Raw genomic sequence first — 23,925 nt, forward strand, 5'->3', positions numbered from 1 at the left:
GTTGTGCAGCTGATCTCCAGAACTTTCCATCTTGCAAAACTGAAACTCTATACTCATTCAACAACTCCCATTTCCCCCTCGCCCAGCCCCTGGCAACCACCATTCATTCTACTTTCTATTTCTATGAATTCAACTGCTGTAGGTACCTCCCATAAGTGGAATCATGTAGTATTTGTCATTCTGTGACTGGCTTGTTTCCCTTAGCCTCATATCTTCCAGGTTCATCCACATCGTAACATGCATCAGAATCCTTTTTAAGGCTGAATAATAATCCGTTGGATGAATGTATCACATCTTGCATATCCATTCACCTGCCTAAGGACACTTAGGTTCCTTCCACCTCTTGGCTCTTGTGAATAATGCTGCCACGCACATGGGTGTACAAATATCCCTTCAAGATCCTGTTTTCAGTTCTTTTGGGTATATACCCAAAAGTGGAATTGCCAGATCATATAGAAATTATATTTTTAATTTTTAAAGGAACCTCCGTGTGTTTTCCATAGCAGCTGCCTTGTTATTTGCACCACTAGTGCACCAGGGCTCCAAGTTTCCCACATCCTTGCCAACACTAATTTTCTGTTTTTTGATAGTAGCCATTCTAGTGAATACAAATATGAAGTCATTTCTCATTTTGTGGTTTGGTTTGCATTTCCCTGATGATGAGTGAGTGATGTTGGACATCTTTTTATGTGCTTGTTGGCCGTTTCAATATCATCTTTGGAGAAATGTTTGTTCAAGTCCTTTGCCCTTTTTTTCCATGGAGGTATTCGGTTTTTTGTTGTTGAGTTATAGGAATTTTTTTATAGATTTGGATTTTAATCCCTTATCAGATACATGGTTTGCAAACGTTTTCTTCTTCCATTCCGCAAGTTGTCTTTTTCACTCTGTGGATTGTGTCTTTTGATGCAAGTTCTACAAGTTCTTTATACATGTTATAACCCTGTAGAAAAAATAGTATCGTCTATTATTCCAATTTTATAGGGATGGAAATTTAGGTCCAATTTAGTTAACTTGCCCGTAGTCACACAGCTGTAAGTAAGTGTCAGAGCTGGGCTTCAAGCTTGAGCTCCTCTGGCTCCAGAGTTTGTAGTCTGCTTTACCTCCCATCCCCTCACTGAGCTACTAGCATAAGGAGGCCCCTGGGCGAGGGGGGCGAGGGGGGGGGTCTGCAGGAAGTGGCCTGCGTTTGAGAAGCATTCAGTTATAGGAGAGGAACTGTGAACGGAAAACTTGGAAATCTCTTCCTTCCGATCAGTGGGGTGCTCCTTCCTGTAGACGGTTGGCATTGCTTAGACCTTAGAAATCGCAGTGAAGTGCAGACAGGTTTTTAACTGTTTTGTTTATTTGTTTGTTTGTTTGTTTAAGCATTTCATTATCTTGTTTCAGAGCCCATCTGCTACTCACAGCTCCCCCCACAGTCCGTGTTTGTTCACGCCACTGTTGATGCCTTGTCTTCTGCCTGCGATACATTCACTACTCTGCACCCTCCATCTTTCAGGGAGGCCAGCTCAAGTGGCAGCTCTCCTCTCGCGTTTCCATGACTCACGAGGGAGAAGGACGGAGCTCCTCATTTGCAGTCCCTTCCTTTCAGGATATGTCCTCCTCCAGCCTCTTCCTCCAGTCCCATTTGGCGCTGTGTCACCCACTGCAGTGGCATGATCCAGTCTTGGCCCCAGACCAGTTAAATCAGAACCCTGGGGTTGCAATGGGCAGCTGTAGTTTTTACAAACTCCTTGGGGAGTCTTCTGTGCAGCCAGCCTGGAGGTCCACTGGCTCTTGCCAGGCTCTCATCCAGCCTGCTGGAACTGAGTCAGACCCACCTCTGGAACTGCCCGGAGTGCTGCCGTCCCGTCCCCCTTCCTCTGCAGATGGCCTCTCCCTGGAATTGTGCTGTTTGTCCTGCATGGGCCTGCTTTATGTGCCCTAAGGAGGGCACATAATCAACAATGAAACATGGACAGTTTCGAGAGGATGATAGGATTTCATTCATTCATCCTTCCTTCCATCCATCTATCCGTAATCCATTTATTGAGTACCCACTGTGAGCCAGGCACTGTGGTGGACGTAACACCTCTGCTCTCTAGGGAAAGTGTGTTATAACCTTCAGAGAGGCAAGGCTCTGTGCATGGGTGTGTATATGTGTGTGTGTGTGTGTGTGTGCACGCATGTGTGCACCAGTATGCTCAAAGACCGTGTCCTTGGACAACATCAGGATTCTCAGTGACGGCACCTGTCTGGCTGGGCAATTAGGGAGAATCAGAGATGTGACCCAGATGTGGGATGGTGGGATGGGTGTCACAGGGGAGGAACTGGGTGGCCTGTGTTGCAGAGGGAGAGACTGGGGGCACTCCTTCTGAGGCTGTTCCCCAGGGATGATTACCTTTCAGGTTTTTTCCATTCATTCAGTCAGTCATCAAACATCTAATGAGTACCTACTGTCTTGTAGTCAAAGTTTGGATTGTGAACCAGCTGTTTGAGCTTCACTGGAGCTTGTTAGAAATGCAGCTTCTCAGGCTCCATCCTAGACCCATTGAATCAGTATCTCTGGGAGCGGGTTCAAGAATCTGTTTTAACAAACTCTCCAGGTGACTCTTATGCATGCTAGAATTTGAGAACAACTGCCCCAGAGTTCAGATTTTCCATCTTCCTCATGCCAACCCTCCGTCATTGCTCAGCACAAAGGCTCTCTGTAAATGTCTGCGGACTGTTCTGTGCCAGGTCCTGTTAGGTGCTGGGAATGTGGGAGACGCTTTAAGGGGAGGATGGCAAGATCAGCTGAGTTTGAGGTATCAATGGCACATGCAGGTGACGAGAGTCTGCAGGATACTAGATACACTCCTCTGAGTCTCGGTAGGAAACTCCGGGCTGTGGAGGTATTTTGGAAGTCGTAGCATACGAGGTAGAATGATTAGATGCCCAAAAGTATGAAAAGAAACTCTCAAGACCCATGTGAAAGTTTTGGGGGTGGGCATGCCTGGCTGACCCGAAACCATGTGTTCTGATGATTCTGGCCTGGGAGCCTATTTGTCCAGCATTGAGATGACATATTGGCATTTTTTTCGCTGCAGACACTGTGGCCATCAGGGCACATAAGGGCATGACTCAGTTTTTGTTACTGGACATCAAGAGAGCATTGCTCTTGGAGCCTCCTGGGATGGTTTTCATTGGTAGGGTATCTGCCTTCTGTTGGGGTCCTCCTCCCTCCTCCTCTCTAGGGGACAATATGGGACCAAGACCTAATGGGACAGAGATGACCCTCATTTGTAGTCACTGTGGGCAAGTTGGCGTAGGAGAATGCCACTCCCCCCACCAGCGCCATGGTCCCTGGTTTTGCAGAGTCAGGACTGTAAGGGGCCAGCCTTTGGCTACCGAAGTGCTGTAGAACTTGATCCGGATTTATTTTGTGGAAGTGAATTCCAGGATCTGGAACTGCACTGTACAGGCTGTAGCAACCTGAACCCCAGGCCTGCCTCACGTGGTTTATGGGCAGTCTGTTCGGTAATGAAAGGGTTAATAAAAATCTAAGCATACATCAGACAGAATGGATGCGTTTATACACCATTCTTCTATTAGAGGCAACAGATCTTTACTGGGGAAAAGGAAGTGCTTGCCATTGTTAGCTCCCTAGCTGGAAAATTCTTTGTGATCTAGGAGAGCTTAGAAAAATATTTGCTTTAGTTTCCTAATGTATTAGCAGCCTTACCAGCAGCCTGTGGCCTCTTGCCACCTGACCATACTCTACGGAGTTTGTCAGAGTGATTTGGCTTCTGACTGGTCACTAGGTTCAGACCAAAGTGCAGGAGGTGCCAGGATGCTACCCTGAGGTTCCACAGTGGACGCCTCTCAACCTGTGCACTGTCTCCCAAGGGGCCCTGAGAGCAGGCTGACCATTCGCCTGGGTGCTGCATGGACCCTGGCCTCAGCTCGCAGTCTCCTGCGGAGGTAGGTCTCTGCGTCATGGCTGCATGGAGGTGGCCTGGCTTGTATGTTTCTGTGGGTCGTGGTGTACATTGGGGAAGGCCGGCCGTGGGCTCCCTCCCACTGGGACAGGACAGTCCCCTGCTTAAGATTTGTCAGCAGAAAGTTGCCAGTAATCATGGGGCAACAGAGGGGGGCATAGATTCCTGCAGACCACCCGTGCCACTGGGAAACAGGCAAAGCCAATGCCATAGCAGCAGCTTTACTGGGGGACAGCTGTTCTTAGTCGAGACCCTGCTCTTAGGCCGTTTCCCACGGCGAGTGAAATATTTATCCACTGCTCTTCCCCAGCTGGTAGCTGTGGGACACTTTATGTCTTTTGTGACCTTGACTTTGGATTTCAAACAAGCCGATCTGCAATTTCGCCCTTCTGTAGGGACTTAATTAACCCACTGGTTTTGTCATTTCAATTACAGTAGCCCAATTTAACCTGCCCCCCCCCCCACCCCACACTTTGAAATTACTCTCCTTGAAAGTTGTATGCGAGTCACGCCTTTGGCCCTGGTGGGCAGTGCTGGCGCTGCTTCTGAGCCGGCAGGGGGCCCAGTTATGGTTCCTGCTACACCTCCTTTGAAGGCTGCGCCCCCTGCCCCCTGCAGTTATTGCCCCCTCAAAGCACTTTAAACTCCTCAGCCTGCACCCCACCCCGCTGTTGGAAGGGCCTCGGTGGAGAGAGGGCTGAGCCCTGTTAGTTGAGTTTTGATTTCAGTACAGGAGTTGATAAAACGAGATAAACCCCAGGCTCACGGGGCGGGGGAAATTAAACAGAGATGATATCAAAGTTCCCCTGAGTTTTCAACTGTGATACAGTAGCTTAGTTTTCTCCCAGGCTGGGGCCGGTGCGCCTTTGATTCTGAAACAATGTTCAGCATCAGTTAAGCCCAGCACTGCTGACTTTTCCGGGATTAAGCACACTGTTGCAGTAATTCTTTGATCGTCTACAAGGGAGCAGTGTGCTGTCTGTATGAAGGGGCTTTATAGTTCAAGTTCATGTCTCTGTGAACCTGGGATGGCAGCCCTGGGGAGGTGCTGCAGTGCTGGAGTTGGGGGCTCCCCCAGGCACTGTTTGCAGCATTGCAGGCAGAAGCAGGAAGCGGGGTGTTCTCCCACCCAGCTGTGTTGCATAGTATTCATCCAACATGGCATGAAAAGAATCCTCCTGGCTTGGAAAACACGCCACACCCTCACTGACCCCATCTAGTCCTAGTATGTACATGCAGCATGCACACACACACACACACACACACACACACACACTCCCGCCTTGTGGAGAAATCCTCCCGGGGCAGACGCAGGAACAGCTGCCCAGAGCGAGGCTCTGCAGCCCCCAGCCTTGCAAATGACCCAGCAGAGCCTGGCCTCACATTGGAGGTAGAGGTTGGGATGGGGATTGGGACCAGATGACCTGCAAGGTGAAATGAGGACTAGCTCAGGGTCAGTGTTGCTGCACTGTCCCCATGCCCAAGAGATGTGACGCCCAGGTGCTGCCACCAGCTCATTCCTTACCTGGCATTTACTGAGAACCCACTCAGTTTCAGGTTGGCTCAGTTCTGTAGTGCTGAGTAATCTCACCCTCTGTCATTTTACCATCTCAAATACTGGGTCAACTTTTGGCTTTCACTCTAGAGACCCTCCTTGCAGCCACGGCTGGGATGGTGGAAGTTTCCCAAATTGCTCCCCCTCCTCCAGCTTGGCCCTGCGACGTGCAGTTGGTAATGGAGCCCTGTGTGCTGTCGATCGCGTTCACGCGGAGCCATACATCAACCTATTCCCTCCCGTGCAGTGCTCAGATCTCCCTCATTAGGCCGAAATTTACCTCCGTCCTACACAAACATGGCCTTAGCTCATTTTTATTGTTGTAAATTATTTATGAGGGAAATGTTGAATCTTGAAACGGCGGTGTGAGGAAAATTAATCCCATGTTACTTTTATCTTTCTATACTTTTCTCCCCCTCGTTTACTTATTGGGCTATGGCTAGAGAAAGAAGAGCTTTGGCATTTGAAATATAATTAGTGTTGAAACTGCTTTCTCAATCGGATGGCGGATGGGGTGGCCTCTCCCTGAACACTGTCAGGGAACGCGGGCGCGGGGGCGGAGGGCCAGAGGTCCCTTTCTGCTCCGCCATCTGCCAGCTGCGTGGTGTCGGGAACTGCGGGCCTCAGTTTTCTCTCCTCTAAAACAGGGATAATATGACCCGGCCGCCTCCCAGGTTTCATATGAGCATTGATCGAGGAGCCTGAGAAAGCTTTTTGATAATTGCAAAGCTCTGTGCAAATGCAGCAGAGGTGTGTTAGTATGTGTTGTGTGCAGTTAGGATTTTCAGATAGAGGTGAATGCTGGTGAGGAGCTGCCGGGGGTGGGGTGGGGTAGGGTGGGGTGGGGGGAACCAGGGCTTGTGGCGAGTAGGCCCTGGCATTTTGTTTTAGCCCAGTATTGCCTCTTGCCAGACAGGTTAATGTTGGTCTTAAACACCCTGCCCCCCTGCGCTCCCTCCCTGGGCAGGTTTGCTCTGCAGGCCGGCATTAATGGCCTTTTCTCCCCTCGGCAGGGACCTGGCCTGTGACCCTGGGCGGCTGAGTACTCGGAGGTGCCATCCCTTCTGGCTCTGGGCTCCACACAGCCCAGGAAACGTGGAGTGCTAGTTAATAAATGGCCTTTTGTTAGGAAGGTCAATTGAAGTGACGGTAGAGACGCTGTTAAAAGTAATTTGCAGTCAGAAATATGTAATTCAGGGCAAGCTGCTTTGAGTGATTGCCTCTGCCATGGATATCTTGGGCGTTTCTCATTAAAAGCTTCCTTTGCTGGTGGTGGTGCTTCCTCCACCGCCGAGCTGGCCTCAGCCCCGCGTAGCAAGGAGTCATTTGTCTGTATTTCACAAAGGCTGCCTTGATCCCCAGGGTACGGCAACTGGGGGGAAAGGAAAGAAGAAGGCGTGCGGGATGCGCCGTGCTAAGGAGCATCCTCCCATCCTGCAGGGCGGCACAGGCCCGGCTCCTTTGTCTGCCTGAGCCGGGGGCGGCCTGCAGCCATCTTGGAACCTGCTGCTGGGCTGCTGTCTGGTGCATTCTGGGAGCAGCAGCGTTGCTGTAAGAGCGAATTTACCCGACTGCACGTGACAGCGTGCTTCAGAGCAAAAGAGAGCCATTGTCATCAGTACCTCATGGAGGATATTGTAACCCAAGGACGTGAATCCATCAGCAAATAAAATATTTCTTCTTTATTCCCCTGCTTACCTCCCCCGCCCTCTCTCATAGACAGTGGAGGCAGTACTACTAGCTTAATAAAAAGGAAAAAAAAAACTTACCTCGCATGTTCTTTATTAAATTCACAGCATGATATTTTAGCACTGGCAGAATTCGTACATTCTCTTAATGAGTTCTTAATTGCAAAGCATTTTGGTAACCAACAGCAGGTACCAATATTTTTTGCAAACTGCAGCAATGTTATTGTCATGTTACCAATAATATGGGATTTTCCAAGTGAAGATACTTTTTTGGTCAGTGTTTGGATCAGGCTGGCGCAGAGATTTAATTCTGAACCTTCTTGATTGGGGGTGTGCGTGCATATTCATTCAATAAATATTTGCTTCATGCCTACTGTGTGCGGGAAGCACTTAGCCCTGTGCTTTATGCAGATAAACCTGCCTAGTAGAAGAAATTAGAAAATAGAAAATGATCTAGTGATGCCGCAGGCTGTCCCATGCCCTGCCCTGGGCTTCTGGAAGCTTATTTTCAGTAGAGTTAAGTAAAGCATAACTTAGTTTGGCTTTTGTCGTAAGCAGGAGCTGAGCTATGGGTGCTGCCAGGTGCTTACAAGCCTTGATTGGAGACTTGGCTTCACTGCATTTGACAAGTCTGTTTCTGGAACTTTTTGTGGCGTCCAGGGGGTGCAGATCACATGAGTAACTTGCATACGGCATTGTGGTGGTTCCTATTTAGGAGGCACAGTCACTGTTAATCGCCTCTGCCTTTTCTGATTCGAGGCTGAGAACTAAGAATATTCCTCCTGCCCGCCTGGTTAGGCAGGGTGTTTGGTTTGCTCTAGAAGCAGTAACCAGCCTTGAGAGATCTGGCAGACCTACAGCCGGTGGAATTTAATTGCTGCAGAAGGAGGTGGAATTTAACTTGCTCTTTTTCACCGCTTGTCCTTTTAAAAGTACTAAAAGTCATTTACATAAGGTGTTACCTTTTTTATTTGCTTTCTGGTGCACTGCCACTCCAGCTGCCCAGACCCAGTGCTCTCTATATAATACTTGTCTCCTCTGGTCACATCAAGAGGCAGTCAGCAGCAGAATAATAATTCTATTTTCCCCTCCCTTTCTCCCAAAGTGTCCAGCAAGAATTATGGTCATTGTTAGTGTTTAGCTTTGAGTAAATGCCCACATGACCTGTGGGATTAAACACAACAAAGGCACCTGCCAGTCCTCTCGGGAATGGTGCCGACCATGTTTCTGGTCAGTTACACCGGACCTGTGTAATCCAGACCCCGCCAGTCTCATCTGCCTTTTGTTGAGTGTCTACAGTGTGCCAGGGACCTCTCCAGGCCATTCATTTACACAACTCTTAGTTTTCACAACAGCTCTGCAACTGTCAATATCATGACTCCTTGCTTGCTCAGAGCCACCAGCCAGTGAGCTGTGGAGTGTGGATTTGAATACCACTCCTTTGCCTCCGTGCCCAGAAGACGTTCATCCATGTGTTTGTTTGCAAAGCTCTGCCAACTGAACAGTCTACACGTGGTTGTGGTAGAAGCTGTGGGTTTGGAAGTCTGCACCTCAACAAGGAAAATGTATCAGAGAGAGAAATGCAAGGTGGGGTTAGACTTAGCCAAGTCTGATTCTCCTCAGAAAAGTTACTGATATCTATTCAGGAGTCAGGCAGCTGGGTGGGAGATTTGAGAATGCTTTGCTTTCGGGTCTGAGTCAGAGCAGGGACAAGTCCTCATTAACTATGCCCGCGCAGTGGTCAAAGCTAAGTTGAGACGATCAGGGGCCAATGATGTTTTGAATTCTTGATCTAAGGAAAGGGTCAGGGAAAGTCAGGTCTCCTTTTGGCAGTTCAGGTATATGGAGCTTAGCTCAGGATATTCACCCCAAGAGTCTGGTTCTGTGTTTGACTCTTTGTGTTGTTCACTTTAAATGTAGTTTGAATTTTGTGCTTTCTTTTCCCTTTTCGGAACCAGGACCAATCCACCATGCCTGAAGTCAAAGACCTTTCAGAAGCCTTGCCAGAGACATCAATGGATCCCATCACGGGAGTGGGGGTGGTGGCCTCTCGGAACCGAGCCCCAGCAGGCTATGATGTAGTAAGTCAGGATACTACTTTGTACCTTTTGTTCACTGATTCAACACATATTTGTCTCCTGTGTTCAAACCCTCTGAAACTTATGTGTAAGATGTGTTTCTTTCCTCTAGGAACTTAAGCAGGGAGGGAAAGCATCACCAGTGGGAAGGTGTGGGGAATGTCGGGTTTGGGAGTCAGAAGATCTGAGCCCATCTGGGCTGTTTCCATGGCTGAGTCCCTCGACCTCTGTGATGCTCATATTTGCCTTCTGTAAAATTAAGGGGTTGGATTAATTAATTTCCAAAGTCACTTCTAGTTGTGACATTTCATACAAAGGATCCAAGAGTCTGACATACCCTTGGTGGTTGTCATAGATTGTCCTACACGTATAAATATCATAAATGTATCACCATACATTTGTACAGCTCTTTATAATCTCCTACTCAGGAAGTCATTTAGCTCTCAACCATTGCACTGGGAGGGCAAGTAGCTTTATCTTCACTTTGCTGACTGGGAGAACCCAAGCTCCGAGCAGTGAAGTGACAGAGTCCCCACCTTGGGAGTGGGGAGTCAGGACCAGACCCCCTCCCAAGTCCAGTGCTCTGACTGACCACACCACCACAGCTTAGAGAACTTGCCTTGCTTTTCCGCAGGCATCTGTGTGGTGTTCGGTAGTACTAACGGCTGGAATTGGTTACTTTGTTGTTTCAATAAATAAATTCCGATTTGGGTGGAGCTTAGAAAATACAGAGTAACATTAGAAGTAACATTAGGTTTAATAAACAGCACCGGTCTCCTGTGTTCTGAGATTCTAAGGTCTTATTTTCCCTTTCCTCATTTTGTTTATGACAGCATTTTATTCTTGTCCATTGAAAGTCTGTATCAGGAATACATAAGAGTAAAAGAATGAATGTGAGTCTCGGTAGCCAGCACTGAAAAAACCTGCCGTGGTGATTAGATTAGTGTCTGATGTCGCAGGAATGGGAGGGACGAGATGCCTGGTCCAGAACCAGCCTGAAGGCTGGATTCCTCAACCTTGGTACGGTCGACATTTGGGGCCAGGTAATCAGATAACTCTGTGTTGTGGGGCTGCTGTCCTGTGCATTGTAGGAAGTTGAGCAGCATTCCTGGCCTCTACCCACTAAATACCAGTAGCAACCCCCCCCCCCAATTGTGACTACCGAAAATGTGTCCAGAAATTGCCACATGTCCTCAGGAGGAGGGGGTGGGCAGAATCAGCCCCCACAGAGAACAGGGCAGTTTGTGTTGGGTCAGCCAGCGCTGGGTCCTGTGTGAGGAAGGAGGAGCCTGGTAAAATGCTCCACATCACTTTCCCAACTATTTGAAAGCTCATAAACATTTTAAAAGCGAAAGAACGAAGGAATCTTTTTTGACAAAGATTTGAGTCTTCCCCGCTGCCTGACTTCAAAGCACTGTTTGAATGTATAACTTGCCATAAAATAGAATCATTAGGTATGGCTTTGTGCCATAAAACTGTTGGGGAAGCTAATAAAACTTCCTGATTTGAGAAGCCAAAGTGTCTTTTGATGAATTAGATACGAAGCAGCACGTCATGCATCGGGGCAGGGCCTGGCGCTCGGGGTCTCCGGGAGGACTGGCCCCAGGGTCGCTCTCCTGTTGGGCTCCCTCGGGGGGCTCACACCCAGGGCATGGGTCCCCCGTCTTCTTGCTGTTCTCTTTTGTTGATCTGTGTCTTTCACATTCTGCTGTACCTTTGGGATCATCTTGAATGCTTGGCCTTGGATAGTCTGGTTTTCCGGAAGTCTTGGTACGTGTGACAGGAGCAGAATCTATCCCTATCATTTTCTCCTAACATCTAGCTCAGGGCAGAAGAGCGCAGTGTCAAATGAGTAAAATTAATAAGCACATTTCATGATTATGCTGTGCCGTGCATTATAGTGAAAGGTGAGCAGGGCAAGAGGCTCCAGGGGTCAGCCTGGCAATTACCCAGCCTCCGTGCCGAGATGGAGAGTGGCCGGGCTCCCTCGGAAAGCCCCTTCTGGGAGGGAGCCGGAGTCATCTCGTTGTACTGACCGCTGGACTCTTCTCAGAGAAGCATCTGGTTCCCCAGAGGTCCGACCCTGAGTTCAAGGAGAATGGGGGAAGGAGACCAACTCCCCATTCCTTTTACCCAGAGTTTCATGAGAAGTCAGCATCCAAACCAAAATGTAAGGCGTTTTATGGTGACCGGGCCCCAGCGGTGCTTAGCCGAAACGGCGGTGGCTGAGAAGTATGTTGTGCATTGTGGCAAGGCCGCTCTGTCACATCTGCCGTAGGACTCATCCCTCCCTGGGCGCAGTCACCTTAAGTACTGTGACCATGCTACCCCGAGCTCGGCACCAGATGGACCGCTGACCTGGGGCAGCACAACCACTTTAAAATGAGCATAGGCCCTCTTGCTGCTTGAAGTAAAAGATGCCAAATGTTTGCTTATAAAAATTTAATTTTATAACTTCTCTTCTCTCCAGGTCAGGGGAAGCTTCTTAGGCCAGGGGCCTGGGGGCTATTGGCTAAACTTCTCCATTTATTGTCTCGATTTCTGCAGTCCACTCTGCAATAGCCTCCCCTTTCCGTTCCATAGCCACACGCTCAGGTCCTGGAGTGAGAGCTGATGACACTCTTTCTTGCCATCAGGGTGGGTGAGTCTCGTGTGTCCTCGTGACTCCACAGCGCCTGGGATAACGACGCTCGCTGTGTCGTAGACGGCTAGTGCTTGCTGACGGTAGTACGTGCTATTTTGTCATCTGTGGATGGTCAGTCTGAAGTGAGTCATACTGCCAGGGAAGCACTTCATGCTGAAACTCCTGTGCACAGAACTAACCTGTGATTTCCAAGTCACAATGGGATGTCACGGTGTCTAAGGGCATCCAACTGGACATCACTGATGACCACTGTTGGGTGTATTTCCAGGGAAATACAGCCTACCTTTCACCTGAATCCTTTTGCCTTTCTAAATCAGTGTTTACAACCCAGATACTAACGCCACAATACTGTATTTATGAGATGACTCTTTCTTTCCAGAAAGGACATTTCATTCCTTGATCATGCACTGTTTTAGTAATGTACTTTCACATGATAATATACTTTTTGGGCGCAAAAACAAAATAAAAAGTCAATAATACAGAGAAAGCGTAATCAAACACTCCAGAGTGTTTTAATTTAAAATTTTTAGCTTATCCAACCTATTTTTTGAGTACCTACTATGTGCCAGCTAGGAGATGAGGATATAGTAGTGAGTGACGTCATATGCTCTTCCTGCTTTCGTGAAGCTTACGGTCTAGAGGGGAAGAAAGACAATTAAATGATCCCACAAATAAATGTGAAATAAAATTGTGGTAAGTGCTATGAAGAGACGTCCCTGCAGGCTATTTCATCTTTCAGATCTTTGCAGATCTATCCATTTCTCTTGCTACCCCCCAGATGACGACAGCATGAACCCCCCCTCCAGCTTACTTGTGGATGCCGTTCCCTTCCGTGCCCCGAGACCTGCCAAGTGTCTCTACTTGCCCAGCATCTGCCTTGCTTTTGGCTGCCTCCATTCTTCCTACCCGAGAGCCCCAGAGTGGTGTTTAGAACTGCCACCTGCAGAGTCCCGGCCAAACTGAGGCTCGTCCTCAGAGAGACGAGGATGCTTTCTCCTCCTTCCTCACTCCAGTCTAAGACCTCCTCCGTTCCCTTCCTGAGGAACCTCACCCTACACATGGGAGTCTTTTTGGCACAGTGATCCAGAAGTGACAGTTTATTCCCTCGTTCAGTGACTGCTCTCAGACATCCAGGCGGGGGATTCTTAAGCTTTTGTGGGCCTCAATCCTCTGGAGGGCGCCATGGCCCGAATTCCTGCTGTGGTAGGTCTAGGGTAGGGCCTGAGAATTTGCATTCTAACCAATTCCCAGGTGATGTCGATGCTGCTGGTCCAGGGGCCCCGTATTGAGAACTACTGGTCTAAATGAAGTCATTCTGAAATCATCTGTGCACGGAGTCGCCACAAGTCTGCCTCAGGAAGGGCTGTGCTGGCTTTTCCTGTTGTTTTTCAGCCTCTCTTGATTTAAAGTTCAGAAAGTCTCTAGGGATGTGTATGTGTTTGTGGTTTTTTTTTTTTTTTAGAAACATTTTAAAAATGGGATAATACTATTCATACTCTTGTAACTTTTAAAATAATAATATATTGTGGGCACAGGTCTCTATCAATCCATATACCGTGTTTCCCCAAAAATAAGACCTAGCTGGACAATCAGCTCTAATGCGTTTTTTGGAGCAAAAATTAATATAAGACTCGGTATTATATTATATTATATTAAATTATATTAGACCGGGTCTTATATTATAGCAAAATAAGACCGGATATTTACTATATTATATTATATTATATTATATTATATTATATTATATTATATTATATTATAAGACCCAGTCTTATATTGTAAAGTAAAATAATACTGGATCTTATATTAATTTTTGCTCCAAAAGATGCATTAGAGCTGATTGTCCAGCTAGGTCTTATTCTTGGGGAAACATGGTAGATATATGTCACCCTTTTAATAATGCTTATTTTATTATCTAACTGTACCAAAATTTGGCTAATCCATATTGAAGGACATTTAGTTTGTTTCCACTTTTTTGTTTTTAATAAGATTTTTAAGTCCTTGTATGTGTGTACGTATCTCGGCATGGTTAGCTCCATAGAGTAATTTCATAGGTTAGAATTACTGGGTCAAGGTGTTCACATTTTAAATTTCATAAATACTGCCGATTGCCTTCCAGAAAGGTTGTGATATTTTGTCCATTTCCGTTCTCACTCAAGTGAGTGTGAGTAAAATAAATTTGAGGGGGAGGGAGTCCCTCTGGGCTTTGCACCCAACTTCATGTCACTGGTGCGTCTCACAGGCGTGACTCTAAGACCAAGGGCCTGCGTGGTGACGCACACACTTGTTTCAGGGGTGCCTGTGGACTTTCTCCCCAGGAGGCTTGTCATGTGTCATAACCAGATACAGGACAAAAATCCACATTCGTTAATTTGGCACACCTGACTCCCGTGTAACTCCCAGTCTCATGTTTAGTCATTCACTGCATTTTAGCCTCACTGAACCTCCCATTTTCTCATGTTCACAGTAAGTATGAACTTTGTATTATCGTGCTGTTAAGCCTACTTTTTCCATATTTCCAAGATTCTTGTTTTGGTAAAATTTTACTCATCCTTCAAAATGCAGTTTGAATAGCTCCTGAGTGAAACTTTTCCTGGCATTACTCATTCACTTATTTATCATGCATTGATTTCACAAATATCCCCGACTACCTACTATTGTGCAAGGCACTGGGAATCCCAGTGTTCTGGAAGGTTGGGTCCCATAAGGTGAGAGATGAGGATGGACGAAGGGGTGAGGCCAGGTCACAACAGAGTCTTGTAAGCCGCATGAAGAAGTTTGGCTATTACTCTGAGGGTGGTGGAAGTCTTTAAAGGACTTTAAGGAGAACAGGGTCATAGAGTTTTAAAAGTTCACTTGTGTGCAGCAAGGAAAATAATTGGACAGTGTAGATACTGAGGCCAGTGGATGAGTTTGGAGGCTCTGTGTTAGTGTAGGGTGAGGGTGGTAGCCTAAGCCATTAGCAGCAGAAGCGGAAAGGAGTGGATGGATCTGAAGGATATGGGACACAGGGACCCAATACCTACTCTTTCTTAGAAGAAATAGATTGACTGTTGGGAGATGGTGCAGAGGTGAGAAAGGGAAGGACCAAAGTGACACCAGAGTATCATGCTGGGCAGCTGGGGGTGGGGGTGGGCGTGAACGAGGCACTCAAAAGACCAGGGCTGAGCATCCAGAGAGGTAGTTGGAAAATTAGTAAGAAACTGAAGGAAAAAGAGTATTTCCAGAAGAAGGGGAGGTCAGTAATGTTCAAAGTTGCCTAAAGAGTAAGTAAAATGAGACTGAAAGGTTCCCATTGGGTTTAATAAAAAGGAGATGTTTGTGACCTTGGTGGCAGGCTCAGAAGCAAGATTGGAGTGGACTGGGACTAGTCCAGTGGAAGTGGGAGGTGACAATTGGAGGCCTCGTGCAGATGGCTTTTAAAGAAGGGAGGGTAGAGGGAAGGTGGTACCTAGAGGATGACATGGGATCACGGGGCTTTTTTCCTTGGTTTAAAGTTGGAAAGTGTGGGGCGTGTTCAGTAGCTGGTGGGAAGGAACCAGCGGTGAGGGAGGGCTGATGGTATAGGAGAGAGGGGCTGTCTGATGGAGCAAGGCCCACGAGGGGGCAGAGGATGTGGCATCCAGTGCCTGGTCAGAGAGAAGCCAGGAAGTCATGTTAGTGTAGCTCTTGTTCCGTCCTGTCACTGCGTGCTGAGAAGCCTGCCTTAGTCGAGTCCTCTGACCACCAAATGGTCCAACCCGGGCAGCTCAGGGACCAGTCATCCATAAGTCTCCACTTCCCATTTCTTTCTTTCTGCTCTCCTTCTTCCCCCACCTCCCCCTCTCTCAGCACAACAAACCATTTCTTAAAAACTGTTGGATCTGTGTAATTTATATATGCCCTAAATATATTTGGGATTTTTCTAAATAATTGGAAGTTTCAAATGCTTGAACTGTCAAATGTGAGGGGCTTTGGGGGTACTAGGAGAGACCGGCTCTCCTCTGGACCAGTGGGCTGTGTTACAGACGGATAACTTTAAAATCCTAAACCTGCAAGTGAGGTCCTATTTTTGACTCATCAAACTGGTAAAAGAAAAAGAAAAAAAACTCTTCTAAATGCCGATGCAGATTCAAGCAAGCTGGTATTTTTATATAGTGCTGAAGAAATTTTTAAAAATCCCATGAATAACATGTGAAGATTATCTTATTAGAAATATATGGTTGATAACAAGTGAAAAATGTGGGACATAATCATATGTCCAGTCGGATCACAGCTGTCACGTGGATCTCCAGAAAGCTAAAGTGTGGGGGAGGGGCGGCCCCGGAACCTGGCAGGAAGACCAGCCTTCTTCCTCATGGCCAGAAGACCTTGCCGGCCCCGAGCCTCCTGGAGCTGCCCTGCCTGCAGCTTGGCCTCGGTGAAGCAAGTGCAGAAGCAAGGGCAGCTGCCTTCCTGCCTTCTTCCTGCTGCCTTGCGCTCCCTCCCCACACAGTTCTGCCATCCAGGGCCTACTCCCAATTCAGAAGTAACCAGACTTAAGTCCCGCCTCACACATCGGTTTATTTTCAGAACCAGAGCTTGTTTTGATAAAAGGCACCAGGTATTCCTCCCTTTTGTTTCGTTAGAAAATATTTACTGAAAACACAGAAAGTGTTTTTATGACCAGCTCAGGGGCCCCTTGTCTCCTGTGGCCTGGGCGAGCAAACTTGGGGTAACTTTTGCATCTTCCCTGCCCATTCCTCCTCGCGCGGCAGGGCCCTGGCCTCAGAGAAGACACACGTGGACTGCTCATGCTTAGCCTGGTGCCCGGCATCCAGGAGGGGGGTGAGAAGCCATCGGTGGCTGCTGTCAGGACCATCCTGTCAGAAACGGTGGCTTACATCGCCTCCCTCTAGGCTTCTCTCCCCTCGCCACTCGGAATTTGGGTTTTGACCCAAAGACTGGAGTAATGACTTTTTCCATAGTTGGTTCATTTGCAAAGTGCAAAGTGGAGAGGACTGATGGGTAACAATACAGTGTTCTGGTATGTCCTTCTGGTCACTGAAACTTCCTTTTCCCTATTTAGAAAGGCTTCTAACAGTGAAACCTCAATTAGTTGAATTAATGGAAACGAGGACTTGCTTTAATTTTTCTTTCATGTTTTTCAGTTAAGCTTTTTATTTTGAAATAATTGTACATTCACATGCAGGTTAAAGAAATAATACGGAGAGGTCTTATTTTCCGTGTTACCACTGTCTCCCAATGTAACCTCTCGCAGACTCTAATACAATATCACAACATTGAACCTGATACGGTCGAGACAAGAACACTTCTGTTTTTAAATACCTGGGATTTCATTTGGTGTGGTGATGCCAACAGATCAGGAGACAACTGCCATTGAGAAGACCGTTTGTTCTCACGGTTCCCAAGAAGAGGGGGCACGCAGCTCCATGCAGGGCCACACGGGGAAGCACCAGGGTGGGTCAGGGGGGACAGGGGGGACAGGGAGCCAGGGGAAAGTATGGGCCACAGCCTTTATCATGGTTTCTAAGGCAAGGCGAGGCAGGGTAAACAGACTTCGGACTGTCTGGTCTAAGTCATTGCAGCCAGCTCTGGGCTATAGGTGGTGTCAGATGCCTGAACCTGGGATAGTGTCCCAGACTGAAGGAGCTGATAAAAGGAGGTGGGTGGAGATAGGGACTCAGGATTAGTGGGTTTGCTTGTCAAACATGTTCATTTAAGGACTTGCTCTTAGGAATTATCTCCAGGAATTAGCTAACCTCCTTTTTAACCGCTGACAACCACTAATTTGTTTTCCATTTCTCTAATTTTGTCATTGCAGAAATGTTATAGAAATGGAATCATACATTTATTTTTTGGGCTAGGCCTTTTTTTTTCCCCCCAAAAAAAAACTCAGCATAATTCTCTGGAGATTCATCTGGAGAGTCTATTGCACGTATCAATAGTTTGTTGCTTTTTATTGCCGAATAGTGTTCATTGGTAGGCCTGTGCCATGATTTGTTTAACCATTTACCCACTGAAGGACATTGTGGTTGTTTCCTTTGGGGCTATTATGAGTAAAGCTGCTATAAATACTCACGAATAGGTTTTTGTGTTAACATAAGTTTTCATTCCTCTGGGTAAATATTCCAGAGAGTGCAATTGCTGGTCATATAGTAGTTGCATATTTAGTTTTTTATGAAAATGCAAAACTACTTTCCTGTGTGGATGTAACATGTTACATTTCCACCAATAACACATGAGTGATCCAGTGTCTCCACATCCTTTCCAGCATTTGCTGTTGTCAGTAATTTTTGTTTTAGCCGTTCTGATAGATGTGTGGCGCTAGCTCCTTTGGGCTTCGTTCGTGTTACTCTAGTGGCTGATGACGTGGCGCAGCTTTTCATGTGCTCATTGGCCATGTCTGTGTCTTCAATAAAACGTCACTTCATGTCTTACTCATTTTCTAATGGAATTGTTTCGTTTTTTACTGTTGAATTGTAAGAGTTCTTTGTATATTCTAGGTATGAGTCTTTTGTTGGTTATCTGGCTTGCAAATATTTCCTTCCAGTCCGTACTTGTCTTTTTATGTCAACAGGGTCTTTTACAGAGCAAAAGCTTAAAATTTTGATGAAGTCCAATTTATCAATTTTTTTCATTTATCAATCATGTTTTTGGTATCAAATCTAAGAACTCTTAGCCTAGTCCTAGATCCTGAAGATTTTCTCCTATTTTTTTTTTTTTGGTACATGTTTTATAGTTTTACATTTCACATTTACGTCTGTAGTACATTTTGATGTAATTTTTATATAAGGTGTGGACTTTTATATAAGGTCAGTGTTCTTTTTTCCCCTGCTCTGGGTGAGCAACTATTCCAGTACTGTTTGTTGAAAAGGCAACCTCTCCTTTTGTATTGGTTTTGAACTGTTATACAAATCAATTGGGCCTATTGGGGTGGCTCTCTATTCAGTTCCTTCCTATGTGTCTAACTCTCTGCCAATACCGCACTGGTTACTGTAGCTGTAAGTCTTGCAAGTGGATATAATAATACCTCCTACTTCATTCTTCTTTATACAAATTGTTTTAGCTATTCAAGTTCCTTTGTGTTCCCATGTAAGTTTTAGAATAATCTTGTCTACATCTATAAAAATTTTGCTGGAATTTAGATGGGAATTAATATGTAAAAGCATTTTTAGACCCAGTTGTGACGTGGGGGTGTTTCCCCACACCAACAACAAGTAATTCTCAGACGCCAGCTGTAGGTGTTATTACAATTCAACAATTCTGACGCTGTCTGCCTGGAGATAGCATCAGCTTCCGCACATTAAGGGCTCAGCCCCACAAGACTGCCCTGTCCCCACTTCAGATGCCAATTGCAAGTCCAAGTTGTCACCTGTGCTCTGACCGACTGGCTGTGTAGATCAGAGGTTACAACGACCCCTCCTTAGATTCGATTAATTTGAGTGGCTCATACAACTCAGAGAACCATTTTATTTACTAGATCACTGGTTTATTATAAAAGGATATAACTCAGGAATGGCCAGATGGAAGAGATGCATAGAGCAAGGTACGTGGAAAGAGCACAGAGCTTCCATGCCCTCTCTGCCAGCATGACAGTCTCCCCAAATCTCCACGTGTTCACTACCTCAGGAGTTCTCCAAACCCCATCCTGTTGGGGGTTTTCAGAGGCTTCATTACATTAGGCATGGTTGATTAAATTATTATCCATTGGTGATCGATTCAAACTCCAGTCCCTAGAAATCAAGGAAAGTTCCAACCGGTTATTCTTGGTTGGTTCCCCTGACAACCAGCCGCCAAAAAGTCACCTCGTTAAATAAACCCAGTTGTTGTGGAAAGGGGCTTGTTATGACTAACGAGACACCCATTTCATTTTTATAACTGTCAAGTGATTTCAGGAACAAGGAACAAAAGATGCTCCCATTGCTCTAATTACTCAGGAAATCCCAAGGGTGTGGGGCTGTGAGCCCTGGGTGAACTGAAGACTAGATACATATTTCTTACTATAAATCACGAGATCACATTAAATCTGTATATCAATTTGAGGAAAATTCACAACTTTACTACCTTGAGTCTTCCAATTCATGAGCATAGTATGTCTCTCCACTTATTTAGTACTTCTTTGATGACTTTCACTAGCATTTTGTAGGTTTCAGCAGAAAAGCCCTCTACATGTTTTGGTAGATGTAAGCCTAAGAGCTTTATTTTTTATTTCGAGCAATTGTAAATGGAGTTGTAGTTTTAATTTTGATGTCCAAATGTTCATTGCTATTATATAGAAATGTGATTGATTTTTATGTTTGTCTTTACTGAACTTGGAGACCTTGCTGAACTTACTAGTGTATGTTCCTAGGGATTTTCTATGTAGACTACAAGAGGGTGAGAGTAGACACTCTTGCCTCATTTCTGATTATAAGGGAAAACATTCAGTCTATACCATTAAGTAGAGTATTAGGTTTCTTTATAGATGCTCTTTATCAAATTGAGGAAGTTCCTTTCTTCTTTCTTTTTTTTTTTTTTAAGTAAATTTTATTGGGGAATATTGGAGGACAGTGTGTTTCTCCAGGGCCCATCAGCTCTAAGTAGTTGTCCTTCAATCTAGTTGTGGAGGGCGCAGTTCAGCTCCAAGTTCAGTCGCTATTTTCAATCTTTAGTTGCAGGGGGCACAGCCCACCGTCCCATGGTGGGAATTGTACCAGCAGCCTTGTTGTTGAGAGCTCGCGCTCTAACAACTGAGCCATCCGGCCACCCCCAGGAAGTTCCTTTTTTCAATTTAAGAAATGTCCAAACTCGTAGAGAACTTTTATGAGTTTATTTGCACCAGATTGCCAGGAAGCAAAATCTCAGTGGATTAAGAATGGCAGTTTTTGCAGCTTATTTTATACATTAGAATCAAAGGAGGAGATGTAAGTAGGGTTGCATGAAATCCATTGGTGGTAGATTAAGGGGGTGGGAGAAAGCAAAGCGGGGAAATCTCTGGGATTAGATGAAAAGTAAAATGGAGAAACCCACATTGGTGGGTACAGCATAGTTAATAATTAACATTTTACAGCTTATAGAGATGGTATTCAGACAATGAGGTAACAATGAGGCATTTGGTGGTCTTATGCTCTGGTGTTGGGTGTCCAGAAGGGTCTGGAAAGAAGATTCCTCTGACATTTCAAAGGTATGTTGTCTTAGATGCAAAAAGACAATAGACAGGCTCACCTAAGGTGAAGATTGACCTTTGTCAAGGAAGCTACAGGCCTAAGATATGACTACCTGCTATGATCCCCTTTTAGTTAGGATTTTAGAAAGTAACCCTGTGTGGTTACTTTCCGTCTCTGAGTTTGTAGTGCCTGCCATGCAGGTCTTCGCTGAGCTTGTCAGTTTTAGTATGTGGCCCCTTTTTTGTCCATACTTTCTATTCCTGTTTTCCTGAAGATCTTTATCATTCATGGGTGTTGAGTTTTGTTAAATGCCTTTTCTGCATTGACTGATATTATCATGTGATTTTTTTTTTCTTTAGCCTGTTAACATGGTGGGTTACATTGATTGACTTTCAAATAAGGAACCAGTCTCGCATCCCTTGAATAAATCCCACTTGGTCATGGTGTATAATTCTTTTTCTTTATTGCTGAATTCTCTTTGCTAATATTTTGTTAAGAATTTCTGTGTCTGTATTTATGAGGAATATTGATCTCTAGTTTTCTTTTTTGGTACCTTTGGTCTGGTTTGGTAATACTAGATTCATAAAATGAATTGGAAAGTGTTCTCTCTTCTGTTTTCTGGAAGAGATTGTATAGAATTAGTGCTAATAAAATGTTAGATAGGATTTAAATGTTAGGTAGAATTCTCTAGTGAGATCGTCGGGGCCTGGAGATTTATTTTGGGGAAGTTTTAAAATGATGAATTCAGTTTCCTTACCACTTAGAGGGCTATTCAGATAACCAATTTTATATTGGGTAGGTTGTGGTAGTTTTTTGAGGAATTGATCCTTTTCATTTAAGTTGTCAAATTTATGTGTATAGAATTATTTGCAGCATTCCCTTATTATCCTTTTGATGTCTGCAGAGTCTATAATAATCTGTTTCTGGTATTGGTAATTTGTGTCTTCTCTTTTTTTCTTTATCGGTCTTCATAGAAGTTTGTCAATTTTATTAACCTTTTCAAAAAAAAACAGCTCTTTGTTTCATTGAGTTTTCTCTTTTCACTATCACTGAGTTCCGCTTTTTATTATTTACTTCCTTCTGCTTGTTTTAGGTTTATTTTGTTCACCTTCTAAGTTCTTGAGGTAGGAGCTTAGATTATTGATTTGAGACTTTTCCTCATTTCTAATGTATACGTTTAGTGCTATATATAAATTTCCATTTCATAGCACTGCTTTAGCTATGTCCCACAAGTTTTCACATGTTTTATTTTCATTTTCATTCTGTTCAATGTATTTTTAATTTCCCTTTAGACTTCTTCTTTGACCCATGGATTATTTAGAATTGTGCTGCTTAGTATCTAAGCGTTTAGAGATTTTCCTGTAATCTTTCTGTTATTGATTTCTAGTTTGATTTCATTGTGCTTGGAGAACACACTCTGTATGATTTCAATTTTTAAAAATTTGTTGAGGGTTGTTTTATAGTCCATGAAATGGTCTATTTTGGCATATGTTCCACAGTCATTTGAAAAGACTGTGTATTCTGCTGTTACTGAGTGGAATTTTCTTTAACTATTTATTAGATGCTCTTTGTTGGTAGTGTTGTGTTCTTCTGGATTCTTACTGATTTTCTGTTGAGTTGTTCTATCAATTTTTGAGAGAGGAGTATTGAAGGCTTCAACTATAATTCTGGAATTTGTTTTTTTCCCTTTCACTTCTGTCAGTTTTTGCCTCACATATGTTTTACAGCATATGTGAAAAACTGTTGTCTGGTGCATACACATTTAGGATTGCTATGTCTTTTTGGACTATGTCTTTTTGGTGTAGTGACCATTTTATCATTAGATAATGTTCCTTTCTGGTAATTTTCTTAGCTCTGAAGTCTATTTTATCTGATAATCAGTATAGCTACTCCTACTTCCTTTTAATTAATGTTTTCATGATATATCTTTTTCTACACTTTTACTTTCAACCTGCCTATAACATTATATTGGAAATAAGTTTCTTGTAGATAGCATATAGTTAGACCATGTTTTTAAATTTACTCTGCAAATTTGTCTTTTAATTGGTATATTTGGATCATTTATATTTAATGTGATTATTGATATTAGGGCTTAAGGTTAGGTCTTAAACCTGCCATTTTATCATTTATTTTCTGTTTATTCTGTCTGTTTTTGTTTCCGTATTCTTTTTCCTATCTTTTTGGAGTTACTTCAACATTTGTTAGAATTTCATTTTGGCTTATTTAAGTGTTTTTGAGTGTATTTTTTGTATAGCATTTTTAGTGGGTGCTTTAGGGATGACGTGTGTGTGTGTGTGTGTGTATCTTAACAGTCTACTGGTAACATCATTTTACTAGTTCAGGTGAAATATAGAACCCTTCCTCTCTTTTATATCACTCTACCCTCGCTTGTTTATAATATAATTGTCTTAAATATTTCATCTACATACATTTAGAACCATATCAGACAGTGTTATGATTTTTGCTTCTACCATCAAACATAATTTAGAAAATTCAAAAGGAGAAGGAAAGTATTTACCCATATTTTTGCATACTATGTTTTTTCATCCTTCCTGATGTTTCAGAGTTCCTTCTTTTATAATTTCTTTTCTGTTTAGAGAACTTCTTTAGCCATTCTTTTAGAGTTGACTGCTGGCGACATATTCTCTTAGTGTTCCTTTATCTGAGAATGTCTTTATTTCCTGTTCATTTCTGAAGGGTATTTCACTAAATATAGGATTCTGGGTTGACAGTTCTTTTAGCACTTGAAAAACGATGTGCTATTTCCTTCTGGCCACTGTGATTTCTAATGAGAAATCTGCCATCATTCGAATTGTGGTTCCCCTATAAGTAAAGTGTTGTTCCATTCTCAAGTCTTCAAAAATTTTTCTTTG

The 23,925-nt window shown here is 44.5% G+C and overlaps 1 protein-coding gene across 8 annotated transcripts in view; it reads left to right on the top strand.

Annotated features, from left to right (window-relative positions):
• Positions 1 to 23,925, top strand: part of MVB12B (multivesicular body subunit 12B) — a 170,825-nt gene that overhangs the window by 8,178 nt on the left and 138,722 nt on the right. For 4 of the 8 annotated variants that reach the window (XM_033122698.1, XM_033122693.1, XM_033122697.1 and 1 more), the window contains exon 2: positions 9,161 to 9,283. The exons of 1 other annotated variant lie outside the window; for it this stretch is intronic. In XM_033122698.1, the coding sequence (XP_032978589.1) occupies positions 9,173 to 9,283 (111 nt within the window). In that variant the 5' untranslated portion in view covers positions 9,161 to 9,172. Of the gene's footprint in view, positions 1 to 3,861; positions 3,943 to 8,590; positions 8,790 to 9,160; positions 9,284 to 23,925 lie in introns of those variants that run through there. 3 more of the 8 variants (XM_033122694.1, XM_033122695.1, XM_033122692.1) reach the window with 3 other exon arrangements.

The sequence above is a fragment of the Rhinolophus ferrumequinum genome, chromosome 12, assembly GCF_004115265.2.
Source record: "Rhinolophus ferrumequinum isolate MPI-CBG mRhiFer1 chromosome 12, mRhiFer1_v1.p, whole genome shotgun sequence".
NCBI lineage: Eukaryota > Metazoa > Chordata > Mammalia > Chiroptera > Rhinolophidae > Rhinolophus > Rhinolophus ferrumequinum.